General features: G+C 47.3%; 2 protein-coding genes across 2 annotated transcripts in view; one reads left to right on the top strand and one right to left on the bottom strand.

Annotated features, from left to right (window-relative positions):
* The window catches only part of LOC306797132 (solute carrier family 22 member 13), a 7,805-nt gene extending 4,501 nt beyond the window's left edge, over positions 1–3,304 (top strand). Inside the window, exons 8-10 of the mRNA XM_079296328.1 lie at positions 483–591; positions 695–946; positions 2,423–3,304. Coding sequence (XP_079152454.1) covers positions 483–591; positions 695–946; positions 2,423–2,513 — 452 coding nt within the window. The 3' untranslated portion in view covers positions 2,514–3,304. The remainder of the gene's footprint in view (positions 1–482; positions 592–694; positions 947–2,422) is intronic.
* Positions 3,305–5,474: 2,170 nt separating this feature from the next.
* sh3yl1 (SH3 and SYLF domain containing 1) lies at positions 5,475–14,648 on the bottom strand. The gene is given in 11 exon segments (XM_079296331.1): positions 5,475–6,560; positions 6,563–6,640; positions 7,346–7,378; positions 9,446–9,848; positions 10,055–10,199; positions 10,290–10,418; positions 11,514–11,626; positions 11,890–11,954; positions 12,863–12,976; positions 13,072–13,182; positions 14,553–14,648. Coding segments are annotated over 11 exon segments (1,299 nt in total). The 5' UTR covers positions 14,554–14,648; the 3' UTR covers positions 5,475–6,453.
* Between the last annotated feature and the right edge of the window lie 340 nt (positions 14,649–14,988).

Raw genomic sequence — 14,988 nt, 5'->3', positions numbered from 1 at the left:
CATATATGTAGATATATACATATATCTATATATGTATACGTAACTATTTATGTATTCATAAATAGGTCTCCCTTTTGTTTGAAGAACAGGTTTATTGATTAAATATTGTCTTTTTACTCGCAAATGTAACAATAAGTTGACAAAGTTATCACTTCCCTGGTTCTAAAATGTTAAAAAGTGATAACAAAAGAGCCTATACATCGGAGGTTATCAATGCTTTGGCCAGTTTAATACTGTGTTTCGGTACCCGTTACTAAAAATAGCAATGACACTCGACTTTAGGGGCGTACAGTGGTGTATCATCAGCATAGAGTCGGATGCTTATTTAGTATCCCTTAGCTTATAAACATGATTATAAAATGAGCACGAATGAATCCACTCTAAGTCCAGGACGTCCTGTCTGCGCTCGAAGCTCCGCACTAAACTGATCAATGTTATTGATGGTAATCGGGTACTCGGTGATATCTACTGTGTGTGTGCAGGCGAGCCGGTGGTGGTGATGAGTCTGGCTCTGCTGGGGAAACTCTGCATCCTGGCTGCAGTCTGCATCGCCACCCTGTACAGCATTGAGCTGTTCCCCACTGTGGTTAGGTAGGTATACATATGTATATCTGTGTTGGATATATAATGTGATATATATATATATATATATCTGTGTAGTATATATAATGTGAACCATGTCATTATAACCCAGACAGCGGTGCATGTCCTTGGTCAACCTGTCTTTCCGGCTCGGTTGCTTGGCCAACTCCCTGGTCCCTTCCACCCCAAACGGGACGATCTCATTGGCTGCCATGGTCGTGTACAGCAGCGCACCAATCGTAGGCTGCGGTTTGTGCCTGCTGTTGCCAGAGACCAGCAGCGTCCCGCTCCCGGATTCGGTTGAGGACTGTGACAGGCAGCCTCGGCCCCGCCCACCCAGCATGGCCGCCCTCTGGAGGACATGGTGAGAAAAACACAAACTATATATCCTCATCGTCCTCAGGCGGGAGGTCACCTACTTCCCGTAGTCGTCACCTACTTCCCGGGGAGGTCACCTACTTCCCGGGGAGGTCACCTACTTCCCGTAGTCGTCACCTACTTCCCGGGGAGGTCACCTACTTCCCGTAGTCGTCACCTACTTCCCGTAGTCGTCACCTACTTCCCGTAGTCGTCACCTACTTCCCGTAGTCGTCACCTACTTCCCGTAGTCGTCACCTACTTCCCGGGGAGGTCACCTACTTCCCGGGAGGTCACCTACTTCCCGGGGAGGTCACCTACTTACCGTAGTCGTCACCTACTTCCCGGGGAGGTCACCTACTTACCGTAGTCGTCACCTACTTCCCGGGGAGGTCACCTACTTCCCGTAGTCGTCACCTACTTCCCGTAGTCATCACCTACTTCCCGGGGAGGTCACCTACTTCCCGGGAGGTCACCTACTTCCCGTAGTCGTCACCTACTTCCCGGGGAGGTGACCTACTTCCCGGGAGGTCACCTACTTCCCGGGGAGGTCACCTACTTACCGTAGTCGTCACCTACTTCCCGGGGAGGTCACCTACTTACCGTAGTCGTCACCTACTTCCCGGGGAGGTCACCTACTTACCGTAGTCGTCACCTACTTCCCGGGGAGGTCACCTACTTACCGTAGTCGTCACCTACTTCCCGGGGAGGTCACCTACTTCCTGTAGTCGTCACCTACTTCCCGTAGTCATCACCTACTTCCCGGGGAGGTCACCTACTTCCCGGGAGGTCACCTACTTCCTGTAGTCGTCACCTACTTCCCAGGGAGGTCACCTACTTCCCGGGAGGTATATACCGTAGTCGTCACCTACTTCCCGTAGTCATCACCGACTTCCCGGGTAGGTCACCTACTTCCCGTAGTCATCACCTACTTCCCGTAGTCGTCACCTACTTCCCATAGTCATCACCTACTTCCCATAGTCATCACCTACTTCCCGGGGAGGTCACCTACTTCCCGGGGAGGTCACCTACTTCCCGGGGATGTCACCTACTTCCCATCGTCACCAACTACTTTAATTTGTCGTCACCAACTTCCCGTTGTCACCGCCTCCTTCCCGACTTGTCGCCAGAGTTCTACTTCCTTTAGTCTCTGCCTACTTCCTGTGCTGACTGCCTCCTTCTCCGTTTTTGTCACCTATGTCCCTTCGTCACCGCCTACCACCAGTTGTCTTCAACTACGTCCCGCCATAGTAACCTACTTCCTGTCGTGAATCAACAAATCAACACTCCTATACATAAAACATGTTGGTTATTTCTGTCGTGTTTTAACCTGAAAAGTTCCAATTAAGTTTGAACCAGAAAGTCTTCAAGATCAACTTTAAAATCTTTGAAAGAAAACACACACTAGATTAAACACACAGCTGGAAAGTTAATCACAGTGTTGATTCATGCTGAGTGTGAGTGTGTGTGTGTGTGTTTTCAGGAAGCTGGTGAGCAGCCAAACCAGGAAAACTGAGACACTCCCTGCAGAGAAAGACGACACGCACACACACACACACACTGCACTGATATAAACACACACACACACACACACACTGCACTGATATAAACACACACACACACACACACTGCACTGATATAGAGAGTGTGCGTCAGAAGAAGGTTTTGGGGAAGTGAGGAGAAGCAGGGGGCTGAGACAGTGAGATCAGAAACAGATGTTTTGGGCGTAGGTCTGTTGAAAACGCTGACTGCGCAATACAAAAAGCGCTAGGGGCCCCAGAACAAGGCGCGGAGGAAAACAAGGTTCTTTCCAGAAACATACACACTCACACATTAGGGTGGGATGAAGATCATGTGTTCAGAAAGGGAGGGGGGGAACAGATAGCCCAGATCAAGGATATAAGGAGATGCTTGCGAGCCGCAAGCTGGGATTTCTAAACGAGAGCCGTCCAAGCGCTCTGAGAAGATACGGACCATCGCGACAGAAGTATCTGAGGACTCCGTCTCTGCTCACGAAAAGAAAGATTGCCATTCGTGGACAAAGATTGAAAGACGGAGATTTTCCTCTCCCCACTGCTCGACTTTAACAACTGGACAACGGAGGAACGCAGCAGCCCTAGAAAGACTTTGTACTGAGCCTTGAGGACTGTTGAACGGACTCCGCTGCAGAGCAGGAGGGCCGAGGGTCCGGCCAGACCTTCGCTCCTAACAACTCCAAAAGAACCTTTTCATCGCACCTTTGGAAATCCAGCTCCAACCGAGCCGACATCTAAAACCAATGAGTATAACCAAGGAATTAAAAGTACGAATCAAGTGTAGTAACATTTTGTTTGAGCTGTAGCTTCGCCATTGCTAAATAAATATAACCTGCAATAAATATCTAATCTGCATTTAAAGTAAATTTCTCAAGTGCATTTATTTGCTCAAGTAGTAAAAGTTCCTCGTGGCAGTAAAAAGTTAAATCCATTGTATGTCTAACAACTGAGTTCTGTAAGGTTATCCTAGAGACCGAATCCACTTAACAATCCCTTACGGTTTTAGAAGTAATCCTAGCCGTTAAAACCTAACCTGGCATTTACCAAGAGCACGGATCCAGAAGAGGGAAGCTGCCATAACCGACGCGACCGGTAGGAGCGCCCGGGGTCAGGGTGGCCCCTCGACCGAGTGCACTCAGACCGGAGGAAGCAGGGTAGACGTCGGGAGTAACGGCAGTTAGAAGAGCCAGGCGAGTTCCCTCGCAAGAACACCAGCTCGACAATCTTTTAATAGAGAGCTGAGTCAGTAAGTAGCCCCGTATCGGGCCAGAGAACCCCGGATCTCACACGTGGCACCCAACAAGAAGAAGAACCCCGGCAGGCGAGAGAGGCTGTCGTTCGTGTACGAAAGACCCGAGGAGAAGAGACTTGGGTAGAAAGTAACGCTGCCCAACGCTCAGTGAAGTCCGATGGCGAGACATCCACGCATCGAAGCTGTGCGTGGTATTTACAAGCCAGCACAGGAGAAGCCGCAGACGTCGGAGGAGCATCGACCAGAGACATCCGACGCTGAGAGGGGCCAGAGCCTGACCCCATCCCTACTCAACGTACGCAGAGAGGCTTTGGGAGGAAGGCGACTCGAGACAACAAAGACAAAGTCCAAGATGCACGAGCAGCAGAACGGACCAGACGTTCCAGGGACCGGCCGGCAGACGGAGGCGACCCAGCGGGACGAGCCAGCGGCCCCGATGAAGGAATCGCCACCGGACGGCAGCGAGGACCAGAGGGACGACGCGGCAGAACGAGCGGCATCGGGAGAACCGACACCGGATAAAGACTACAGAGGCAACGTCCAACATCAGGTCATCCTGTACGGAAGAGGATGGACCACCTGGGACGCTGCCATCCAACAACACCTAACGACCTACATCAGGGAGAAAGTAGGGCGTCGGTTAAAGGAGAAGGAGAACAGCAGCGCAAAGAGAAGGGTGAAAAGAGCTCGAGTCATAACTGATAGTTATTACTGTGCTCAGGCCCTTAACGAAGACCTGTCCATACGGGAGGAAAATGGGTTTGAGAGCGCTAAAAGTAAAAAAGTGGCTCATCAAGACCGATGGAGAAAAATAGCCGAATTACGGCTCAGCATGGAGCTCGAAGTGGTGCACCAGGAACTCAAGAATGGCCACCGACATACAAGATTTACCAGCCTACGTCAGAGTGGCCAATGTCAAAGGGTGGTTACCATGAGAAGGAGCACTACGGGGCTCTGGGCAGGAAGAGCCCTGAGGAAGTTGGGTTATGCAAGAAGTGATTTCTCTCCGGAGAAAAAGAAGTGTTGCAATGGAGAGAAATTAAGAACGACTGTGTGGTCGGCCTGCTGCCGACCACCCGAGCCGTTGCATGGCAGCGACCCGGAGACCAGAAACAGCTTCGGGTCACCGGGAGAAGAAAAGAGTTTAACCGCATGCACCATCAGCCCGTGAAGGTTATGGATGCATGCATATGCAGTACATGCTGTGTGGAGAAGTTACCTAGGTTAACCTTCATCACCTAGTGGTGATGAAGGTTAACCTAGGGAACTCGCCTGGCTCTTCTAACTGCCGTTACTCCCGACGTCTACCCTGCTTCCTCCGGTCTGAGTGCACTCGGTCGAGGGGCCACCCTGACCCCGGGCGCTCCTACCGGTCGCGTCGGTTATGGCAGCTTCCCTCTTCTGATCCGTGCTCTTGGTAAATGCCAGGTTAGGTTTTAACGGCTAGGATCACTTCTTGCTAAAACCGTAAGGGATTGTTAAGTGGATTCGGTCTCTAGGATAACCTTACAGAACTCAGTTGTTAGACATACAATGGTTTTAACTTTTAGGTGCGTTGACTTTCATTCTTCTCTAGTTTTTAGATATTATTCAGAATCTTTAAGATGTCTTTGACAAAAAGAGCAGAAACAGCAAAGTCTCAACAATTATATTTATTCTTTAATCATTTTATAAAGTCTAGTATGTAACAGCGCCACAGCTTCACCTTCATCATCATATGTACTGTATGTTGTATATATGAACTGTAACAGATCCCACAAGTGACGCTTTCAAATACTGTTTGAAAAGAAAAGAAACTAAATCTTTACCTGAAAGTTAATGTCAAAAAAGAAGTTTGAAAAGTGCTTTTATTCTAAAATATCTTAAATCTGTGTTACTTCCCCCGTTTTAGTTTGAAGGGACAGGACAGGAAGTCAGTGTTTGACATTGAATAAACAAAGAGTGAAGGGGTCAGCTGGTGCTGAAATTGACGACGCTTTAAAGTCCCCTGAACGCACCGATGACGAGTGAAGTGCAGAGAAGATGATGACGTCATCAGTTTGTTTTATTCATGTGCAGAAAACATTTTGTGGATTTTCTTAAAGTGTTGAAACAGACGACTTCTGTTCTTTTTATTACTTTCCTATTTAAAAAGTAGTAAATCCTAATTTCAATGTAATAGTTTTAAGAAGTAAACGTAAAATATTACAACAGTAAAAAGTCCCGTCATTGTTCAATAATGTCCACAACTCATCAGTCCCCAAATATCTAAAACAAACAGACTTTATGATGCAGACGTTGGTTTGCTGGAGAGAACGATGCAGTTTGGTAGGAAAGAAACACTTTGAGTGACTGACGTGCAGATGAGTAACTCATCTGTAGCTCGGCTTCAATGGAGCAGATCTTTAACATCTGAAGCTACTTTATCACAGGAAGTACTTTGCTGACTAAGCTGCTGATTGTTATTTGTTGATAATTCAGGTTTCGTCATCAGATGATGTCAAATGAAGAAAAGTTGTGACTTCTGACATTTCCATTCATTGGAAACTTCACATTTTTCGTGTTGTTGCTTTAAAAAGTGACGACAGAGCGTTTTCACCGATTTGTTTCCTTCCATTCGACTCTTCGCTAACGTCTCCGACGCGTCACCCAAACCCTGAGGCGTTGGTCCTTCCCGCTTGCCGTAGAAGCCGCCGCTCCGCTGCACTTCCTCCGCTGCACTTCCTCCGCCGGACCACCAGGGGGCCGTCAGTGCGTGACAAAGTTGGCGGGGAAGATCCCGACGCGGCCGTCGGCCAGTCGGCCCTCCCACCAGTCGTACTCCGAGTCGGTCGCCGTGACGACGGTGATGCGGTCGCGAAGCTCAGGTCACCGGGCTGCTGCCCGCTGAACGGGTGCGTCGCCGTGACGACAAGCTGCCCGCTGGCCCCGCCCACTGACGATAAAACATACATACTTCTCTCATTAATGGCACTTTATTTCAGAGGAATGGCTTCATACTTAAGAGCTAAGTTGTTGACTCTGGTAGCGAGTCTCCGTGTGTCCATCCATTCGTTCATCCATTCATCCGTTCATTCGTCCATTCATTCGTCCATTCATTCGTCCATCCATTCACTCGTTCATTCATTCACCCATTCATCCATTCATTCATCCGTTCATCCGTTCATCCGTTCATTCATTCATTCATCCGTTCATTCATTCATCCGTTCATTCATTCATCCGTTCATTCATTCACCCGTTCATTCATTCACCCGTTCATTCATTCATCCGTTCATTCATTCATCCGTTCATTCATTCATCCGTTCATCCGTTCACTCATTCATCCGTTCACTCATTCATCCATTCATTCATTCATCCATTCATTCATTCGTCCATTCATTCATTCATCCATTCATTCATCCATTCATTCATTCATTCATTCGTTCATTCATTCGTCCATTCATCCATTCATTCATCCATTCATCCATTCATTCATCAGCTGGGCAGTAGGGAGCAGCTCTAACACGAGGTCATCTTCCGGCTCTTGTCATGTTCCTACGCTGGTTGAAGTCACGCGGTCGCTGTTCGACCGCTGTATTTAAAGGCATGTATGGATATGAATGTGTGTGTATGTCTGATATCGTGTGATGTGACGTCGTACCGGCGTTTGGAGAGCTTCTGGAGGCGAATTGATCTGAAGTAGAAAACAAAGTAAAAAGTGCGTTAAAGGTATTTTACATCAGAGTAAATGAAATATGTCTTTGAATTCTGGGCATTTGATGAATAAAACAAACATCAGATTATTAATTGTTAATTTAATTTAATTGCAGCTCGAACAGATTAACATCAAATGAACTGTAATTATAATCATTAATATGAACTTTTGGTACTTTTATTAATATTGTTTTATTTAACAGCAGTTTGAAGCTGTGACCACTAGAGGGAGCTGCACACACACACACACACGTAACACACACACACAGTCACACACACACACAGTCAGTCAGTCAGTCAGTCAGTCACACAGCATTACTGATGAGTCGCTGTGTTTATATTCACGGATTCATCAAGGCAGCAAGTTCATAAAAGACCGAATAAAAACACTCATCGATCTGTCAAAGGAGGCGAAAGAGGAAAGGAGGAGGTAGTGAAGGAAAGGACATAGTGGAGGAAAGGACATAGTGGAGGAAAGGAGGACACAGTGGAGGAAAGAAGGACACAGTGAAGGAAAGAAGGACACAGTGAAGGAAAGAAGGACACAGTGGAGGAAAGAAGGACACAGTGAAGGAAAGAAGGACACAGTGAAGGAAAGAAGGACACAGTGAAGGAAAGAAGGACACAGTGGAGGAAAGAATGACACAGTGAAGGAAAGAAGGACACAGTGAAGGAAAGAAGGACACAGTGGAGGAAAGAAGGACACAGTGAAGGAAAGAAGGACACAGTGGAGGAAAGAAGGACACAGTGGAGGAAAGAAGGACACAGTGAAGGAAAGAAGGACACAGTGGAGGAAAGAAGGACACAGTGAAGGAAAGAAGGACACAGTGAAGGAAAGAAGGACACAGTGAAGGAAAGAAGGACACAGTGAAGGAAAGAAGGACACAGTGGAGGAAAGAAGGACACAGTGGAGGAAAGAAGGACACAGTGAAGGAAAGAAGGACACAGTGAAGGATAGAAGGACACAGTGGAGGAAAGAAGGACACAGTGGAGGAAAGAAGGACACAGTGAAGGAAAGAAGGACACAGTGAAGGAAAGAAGGACATAGTGGAGGAAAGAAGATGTTTAATGTCAAACTGCAGTTTTAATGTATTTATTTCCACAAATTGCCGAACATTTCCCAGAGAACTAATACATATCAGTGTCGTAAACACAATTAACGCAAGTATTCTTGATACCCTGAATATATCATTTAAGAACAATGTGGCCCCGGACCCCCCACCCAGAGGGTCTGAGGGCCCCCCAGCTCCGTCTCCCTGGATCCTGGAGGAACCCGGTGATAAAGAGAATAAACGCTCTACAGTGACATGACTGAAGGTTCTGTATCACAGGACGAAGGAAAGGCATTCCAGACCTTCACCAGCTGTTGGTGCCCTTCTGTCCTCTTCCTATAATCAAAGCTCTGATCACATTCAGACACGCCCTCGTTCTCTAGTGTTCCTCTTCACATCCATTCATCTCAGACGTGACGGTGATTCATGCTTTTAAATGTTTAGCGATCATCTGTGTAAGGGTGAAGGCAAAGGAGGAAAGGAGTGAGGAAAGGAGGTGCAAGAGGGAACAGAGGGGGTTAAGAAAGAAACAAGAAAATAATGAAGGATATATGGAAGTAAAAAAGGAGGGGAGGAGGTAGTAATGGAAACTAGGAAAGAAATAAGAATGCAAGGAAGGGAAAGTAAATGTGAAGAGAGAAAGGAGATAGAAGTGAAGGGATTTAGGAAAGGAAATGTATATGAAGTGTAGGAAAGGAGGGCAAGGAGATAGAAAAGAAAGTAAGAGTGGGATAACAAGTAAGGCCGGTAAGGAAGAAAAGGAGGCATAAGGAAAGAAGGAAGTAAAGGAGGGAGGAAATTGGGTAGTGATGGAAAGCTAGGAAGGAGGTTCAGAAGGAAACAGAACAATAAAGAAAGAAGGAAATAAAAAAGGGAAAGGAGGAGATAGTGGAGAAGACTAGGGGGTAGGAAGGAAAGAAGGTGGCGGAAAGGTTAGGAGGCATAAAAGGACACGAGGAGGTGAACATTTTCAGAGTGAAGAAAGTTTAACTCACCTGAAGTCTCAGATTTATAGACGGAGATGCTCGGGTAGAGGATGTTTTTACCCGTGCTGGTTGGCGGTTGCTGGTAGCCGGATGGCGGTTGCTGGTAGCCGGATGGCGGTTGCTGGTAGCCGGTTGGCGGTTGCTGGTAGCCGGATGGCGGTTGCTGGTAGCCGGATGGCGGTTGCTGGTAGCCGGATGGCGGTTGCTGGTAGCCGGTTGGCGGTTGCTGGTAGCCGGATGGCGGTTGCTGGTAGCCGGATGGCGGTTGCTGGTAGCCGGATGGCGGTTGCTGGTAGCCGGATGGCGGTTGCTGGTAGCCGGATGGCGGTTGCTGGTAGCCGGATGGCGGTTGCTGGTAACTGGTTGGCGGTCTCTTCGATGGAGCTGGAGGTCTGGATGGTGTAAAAGACGACTAGAGAGAGAGAGAAAGAAAGATATACATTTGCTTCACAACTGCTGGTAAATTGTACTTTGAATTCTCTATAATCGTCCCAATAAAATGTATATTTCCACAAAAGACAGAGCCTGAATTTGTTGCAATCACCTCAGCCCGTTCCGTCCCTCATGTGTGAACTCATAGATAATCTTTTGGTTGAAGCCGCAGACGATGATATTTACCTTTGGACGCATGTTCTTGTTGGTCCAGTCGGTGGTGTAGGCCTCGGTGTAGGCCTCCAGGATGTGGTAGAGGTCGTAGCATTCCGACGGTGGCTCCACATCGCCGTTTAAAATGGCCGACGCACGGATGTCTCTCAAGTAGAACCTACAAGGCCACACATGCACTCACATATTCAATAACTATCTTCATGTGAACAACGCTTCAAATGAAGGTGCAGTTGGTTGCCGTTCATACTTGCGGTTGGTTTCTTTGCGTTCGATGAGGCCGGATCCCTCCAGAGAAATACCAGCAAACAACCCTCTGGATCTACAGTAGGTAAAGACCGCCGTCGGGCTGCGAATAGCCACGTCAGCCTCCACGTTCCTGAACAATAGAAAGATAAAGGATGCCGTTACCCCTCTGCTCGTGGAACAACCAAAGATGAGCACTTCTAAATACATAACCATCCACAGTATAACCTTTTTCTTTACAGTCCAACAGTGTTGTACATTTCTTGTTCACAAACTTTTGATGTTCTGAGGTGTTCCACAAGGCAGGATCCTGGGTTTTCTGGTTTGTTTGTTTGTCAGCGCGATAACAGAAAACCTACTGGCCTGATTTGGACGAAGGGTGTCGCATGAGCCGCGGGAAGAACCCAATTGAAAAAGGAGTGGATCCGAATCACGGGGATACACTACATTGTGGTCAAAGATCAATAGAACCACCTCCTAGAACCAGAGGACCAGAACCTACACAACCATCACAACTTTCTCAAAGACCACAAGAACCTCCTGAAAGATCACTAGAACCTCCTCCTAGACCTAGAGAACCAGAACCTAAACATCCACTAGAACCTCCCCAAAGACCACTACAGGCTACTGCATTCTAGTCAAAAACCAATACAACCTCCTCCCAGACCTAGTGAACCTGGGGTATTTCATATTTTTGTCCATGGTCTCAACTGGGTTGCTTTTTTTGCTGGCATGTGACATATTTGCATTATATTTTGTCATATTTGCATATCTTCTGAGTAGCTTTATTTAGCCTCGCCTAGCTTTGCTGTTCTATGCTTTTCAAAGAAGCTTCCGTCACATTGTATTAGGTGTTTCTGGGGAGATGAAACAAGGTACTGTGTCGACTCATGAACTCGTAAAACTTCTTTTTGGAGGAAATCAGTTTGTTAGCTCATTTTATTTTATGTCTGCAGCACACTTACTTCACAGGTATTCAGATGTTTACCTGAGACTGAAATACCTGCCCCCCGCCCCCACACGCACCCCTGAATCAATGTCCTTATTCTGAAATTAAGCTTCACGAAGTCACAGTCTCTAAAAATAAAAATCACATCTGATGTAACAGATGTTTTCGCGGTCATTAAACGTCTCCTAACATCAAAATAGAACAGTAAGCTGTAATTTACACCCAAAGAGGTAATTAATGGAAGCAGTTAAGAAGGACGGTGGGAGTACAGGTAGTCACCTGCCCATGGGTCCCACAGCGACGGTGCAGTTCCCGCCCAGCGTCAGGTTCCCGCCCTTTGTGAAGGCCTCGACGGCCCTCCGGTGGTTCAGGATGATCACCAGGTCGGACACCTGAGGGAGGACCGTTCAGTTATTCATCTCAAAGCTACACTATGGTGGCAAAGGTATGAATCAGCTCTTATATTGATGCTCTTCTTCTTTCCTTTGATAATAAAAACAGTATAATTCAGACGCCATATGTTTTTATTTACATTTGAAATGGTGTTTGCCCCCAAAAAGAAGAAGAATTTCAGGGCTCACTGGCTCAGATTCTTTCCTGTCTGGATGAATGAAGTTCAATCTTATGAAATAAAGACTTGTAGGCGAGGACTCACCTCCACTCCGATCTCGAAGCCTCCTCCCAGGCCGGCGATGCCGATAGCAGACGGTGCCGACCAGCCTGAACACAAACAGATCGATCAGACGAGTTCCAGATGAACCAATGAGGATACAGAAGAACCTTCACGGAGAGATGTCGCTCTTTTCACGATCACAACTTCCATCCAGTTCATAGCTTCACACAATTTAGCCAATCAAATGTTCAACGCGGAGAGAACGGCAGCGTCTGAACATCTGAACCATGTGACGCAGCAGTTATTATAAGTTATGAATGATCTGCTTTATCTCTTTAACCCTGGTTAGATCCATGTAAAACACTTTAATGCTCATCATTATATGATTACTATTGTTATTTCCATCTTTGACCTCTCCTCTTCGTCACAGGCTCTTCAACATGTGCCGGCGCGTAAATGAGCTTCATGATGACACTCATCAGATGACTGCACGCCGCGGGGAGATCTCACGGAGCTCTTTGATACCACAGCAACGCAAAACATCCCAAAAAGAGAAGAACATGAACAGGATTCCCTGCCCGATACGGTCTTACCTCCTCCTAGACCTAGAGAACCAGAACCTAAACAACCACTAGATCCTCCCCAAAGACCACTACAGTCTACTGCATTCTAGTCAAAGACCAACAGAACCACTCCTAGACCCAGAGGACCAGAACAACCACTATAACTTCCACAAAGACCAATACAACCGCCTGAAAGACCAATAGAACCTTCTACTAGACCGAGAGGAGAACCTAAACAACCACTAGAACTTCCCCAAAGACCACAAGAACCTCCTGAAAGACCACTAGAACCATAACCTAAACATCCACTTGAACCTCCCCAAAGCCCGCTACAACCTCCTGGAAGACCACTAGAACCTCCTCTTAGGCCCAGAGAACCAGAACCGACACAATTTGTATACTCTTGGTGAAAATAGGACTAGAACTTTGCGGTCAGTCAGTCTGGGTCTCACGTCTGTCGGCCAGTCTGGCGATGACGATGCCGCTGCCTCCTCTGGCGGTGATCATGAAGCCGGCCTTGATGACGGAGATGATGGCCAGACCCTCTGCCTTCGCTATCACATGGGCTGCAACGCACAAAGAAAACAACACCCCAAGCATCAACGTCTCTTCATAGTCTTCCTCAGACGGAGTACGAATGGACAGTTTGTCGTTTTCTTACCAGGGATGAGTTTGTCCGGTCCGTTGCGGTTGGAGATTTCGGTGAAGTCTCTCAGGATCTTGGCGGCTTTCTTCGCCTCCGACTTCAGGTTGGAGGGTATTGGGTTACTCACTGCAACACACAAATTGCACGGCTTATTAAAACACCAACAGTGGATTTGACCTTTCCCATTATATTTTAACCCCACATCAAATCAAAGCTTCCGTCGCACAAAAATGAGTCACAGAAGTCGTCAATGAGCTCATTGTTGGCTTTAATTGATTTTATCTAAATCTGTAGTGAAACGTGAGCAACGAGAACAAAGGCATTCTGTTGTCATTGGGAAGTCCAGCTTCTGACGTGTCATGTGTCAGGAATGTGCTGCTGATGCAGACCGCTCTCTGCTGCCGGACTGCTGATGCCGTTTGACAGCAGAAAACAGGTTCTAGTGGTCTTCATCTATGTTCTGTTCATCTATGAGGAGTGTCTGTTGGTCTTTGAGGAGGTTCTAGTCATCAGTGATACGGTTCTAGTGGTCTTCTTTAATCATGTCGGTGGAGTCATTAAGCAGCTGATGAGCTCATTGAAAGGTGAAACAGGTCTGTAAACAAATGTGAATGACGTCATTGAAACCAGTTTAACTAGAAGTCAATTATTTAAATAACTACAACTTTAAAGCCTGTTGGAGTTCATGTAAAGACCACTAGAACCTCCTCTTAGACTTGTAGAACCTAAAACACCAGAACCCTCAAAGCTCGGCCCAACTGGAACCATCACATCACCCGACGTTTGTCACCGCCACGTTTTTAATAAATCTCCATTCAGTTATTTTTACAGACTAAAAAAACACACGTAGAACCTGCAGATCCTGTGGAACCAGAACCAGAATGCAGAGACAGGTAGACAGACGCAGAGACAGGTAGACAGACGCAGAGACAGGTACATACAGAGACAGGTAGACAGACGCAGAGACAGGTACATACAGAGACAGGTACATACAGAGACAGGTAGACAGACGCAGAGACAGGTACATACAGAGACAGGTAGACAGACGCAGAGACAGGTAGACGCAGAGACAGGTACATACAGAGACAGGTAGACAGACGCAGAGACAGGTAGACAGACGCAGAGACAGGTAGACAGACGCAGAGACAGGTAGACAGACGCAGAGACAGGTAGACAGACGCAGAGACAGGTACACACAGAGACAGGTACACACAGAGACAGGTAGACAGACACAGAGACAGGTACACACAGAGACAGGTACACACAGAGACAGGTACACACAGAGACAGGTACATACAGAGACAGGTAGACAGACACAGAGACAGGTACACACAGAGACAGGTACACACAGAGACAGGTACATACAGAGACAGGTAGACAGACACAGAGACAGGTACACACAGAGACAGGTACATACAGAGACAGGTACACACAGAGACAGGTAGACAGCTTACAGAACTCTTAACAGACGAATCTTTCAGTTTTAATAAACTTACTTTTCTTTATTTTCCTCTTTTTTCTACTTCTCCTCCTTTTTCTTGTTCTGGTTGTACACCTGCGGACAGGTGAGCTGCGCGAGCCTCTTTCCTCTCTTTTCACTTCCGCCTCACCTGATTCTCCTAACAGCCCTCCGCGCGCTACCGGAAACCACGCACACGCAGGTCACGTGACAACAGAGGACTCGCGCACACCTGTGCAGGTGAATGCCTTGAGCGACGTCACACAGGTCACGAGCAATAAAGTAAACGTGGCGTTGTCAGGGAGACGGGTGGCGCGCGCACAGCCCCTGACTGAAGGATGTTGGAATAGCTAGGCCGCGCGCTCTCCCGAAGCCCGAGCGAATACCCCCTCAGTTCAGTCTCTCAGGCAAAGAACGCAAACGTCATAATTCCATTAAATAACTCGTTTAAAACTTCCACTAATGTGTGTTTT

Source organism: Melanostigma gelatinosum, assembly GCF_949748355.1.
Source record: "Melanostigma gelatinosum genome assembly, chromosome: 24".
Classification (NCBI taxonomy): Eukaryota; Metazoa; Chordata; class Actinopteri; order Perciformes; family Zoarcidae; genus Melanostigma; species Melanostigma gelatinosum.
This window is presented reverse-complemented; position numbering and strand designations above follow the sequence as displayed.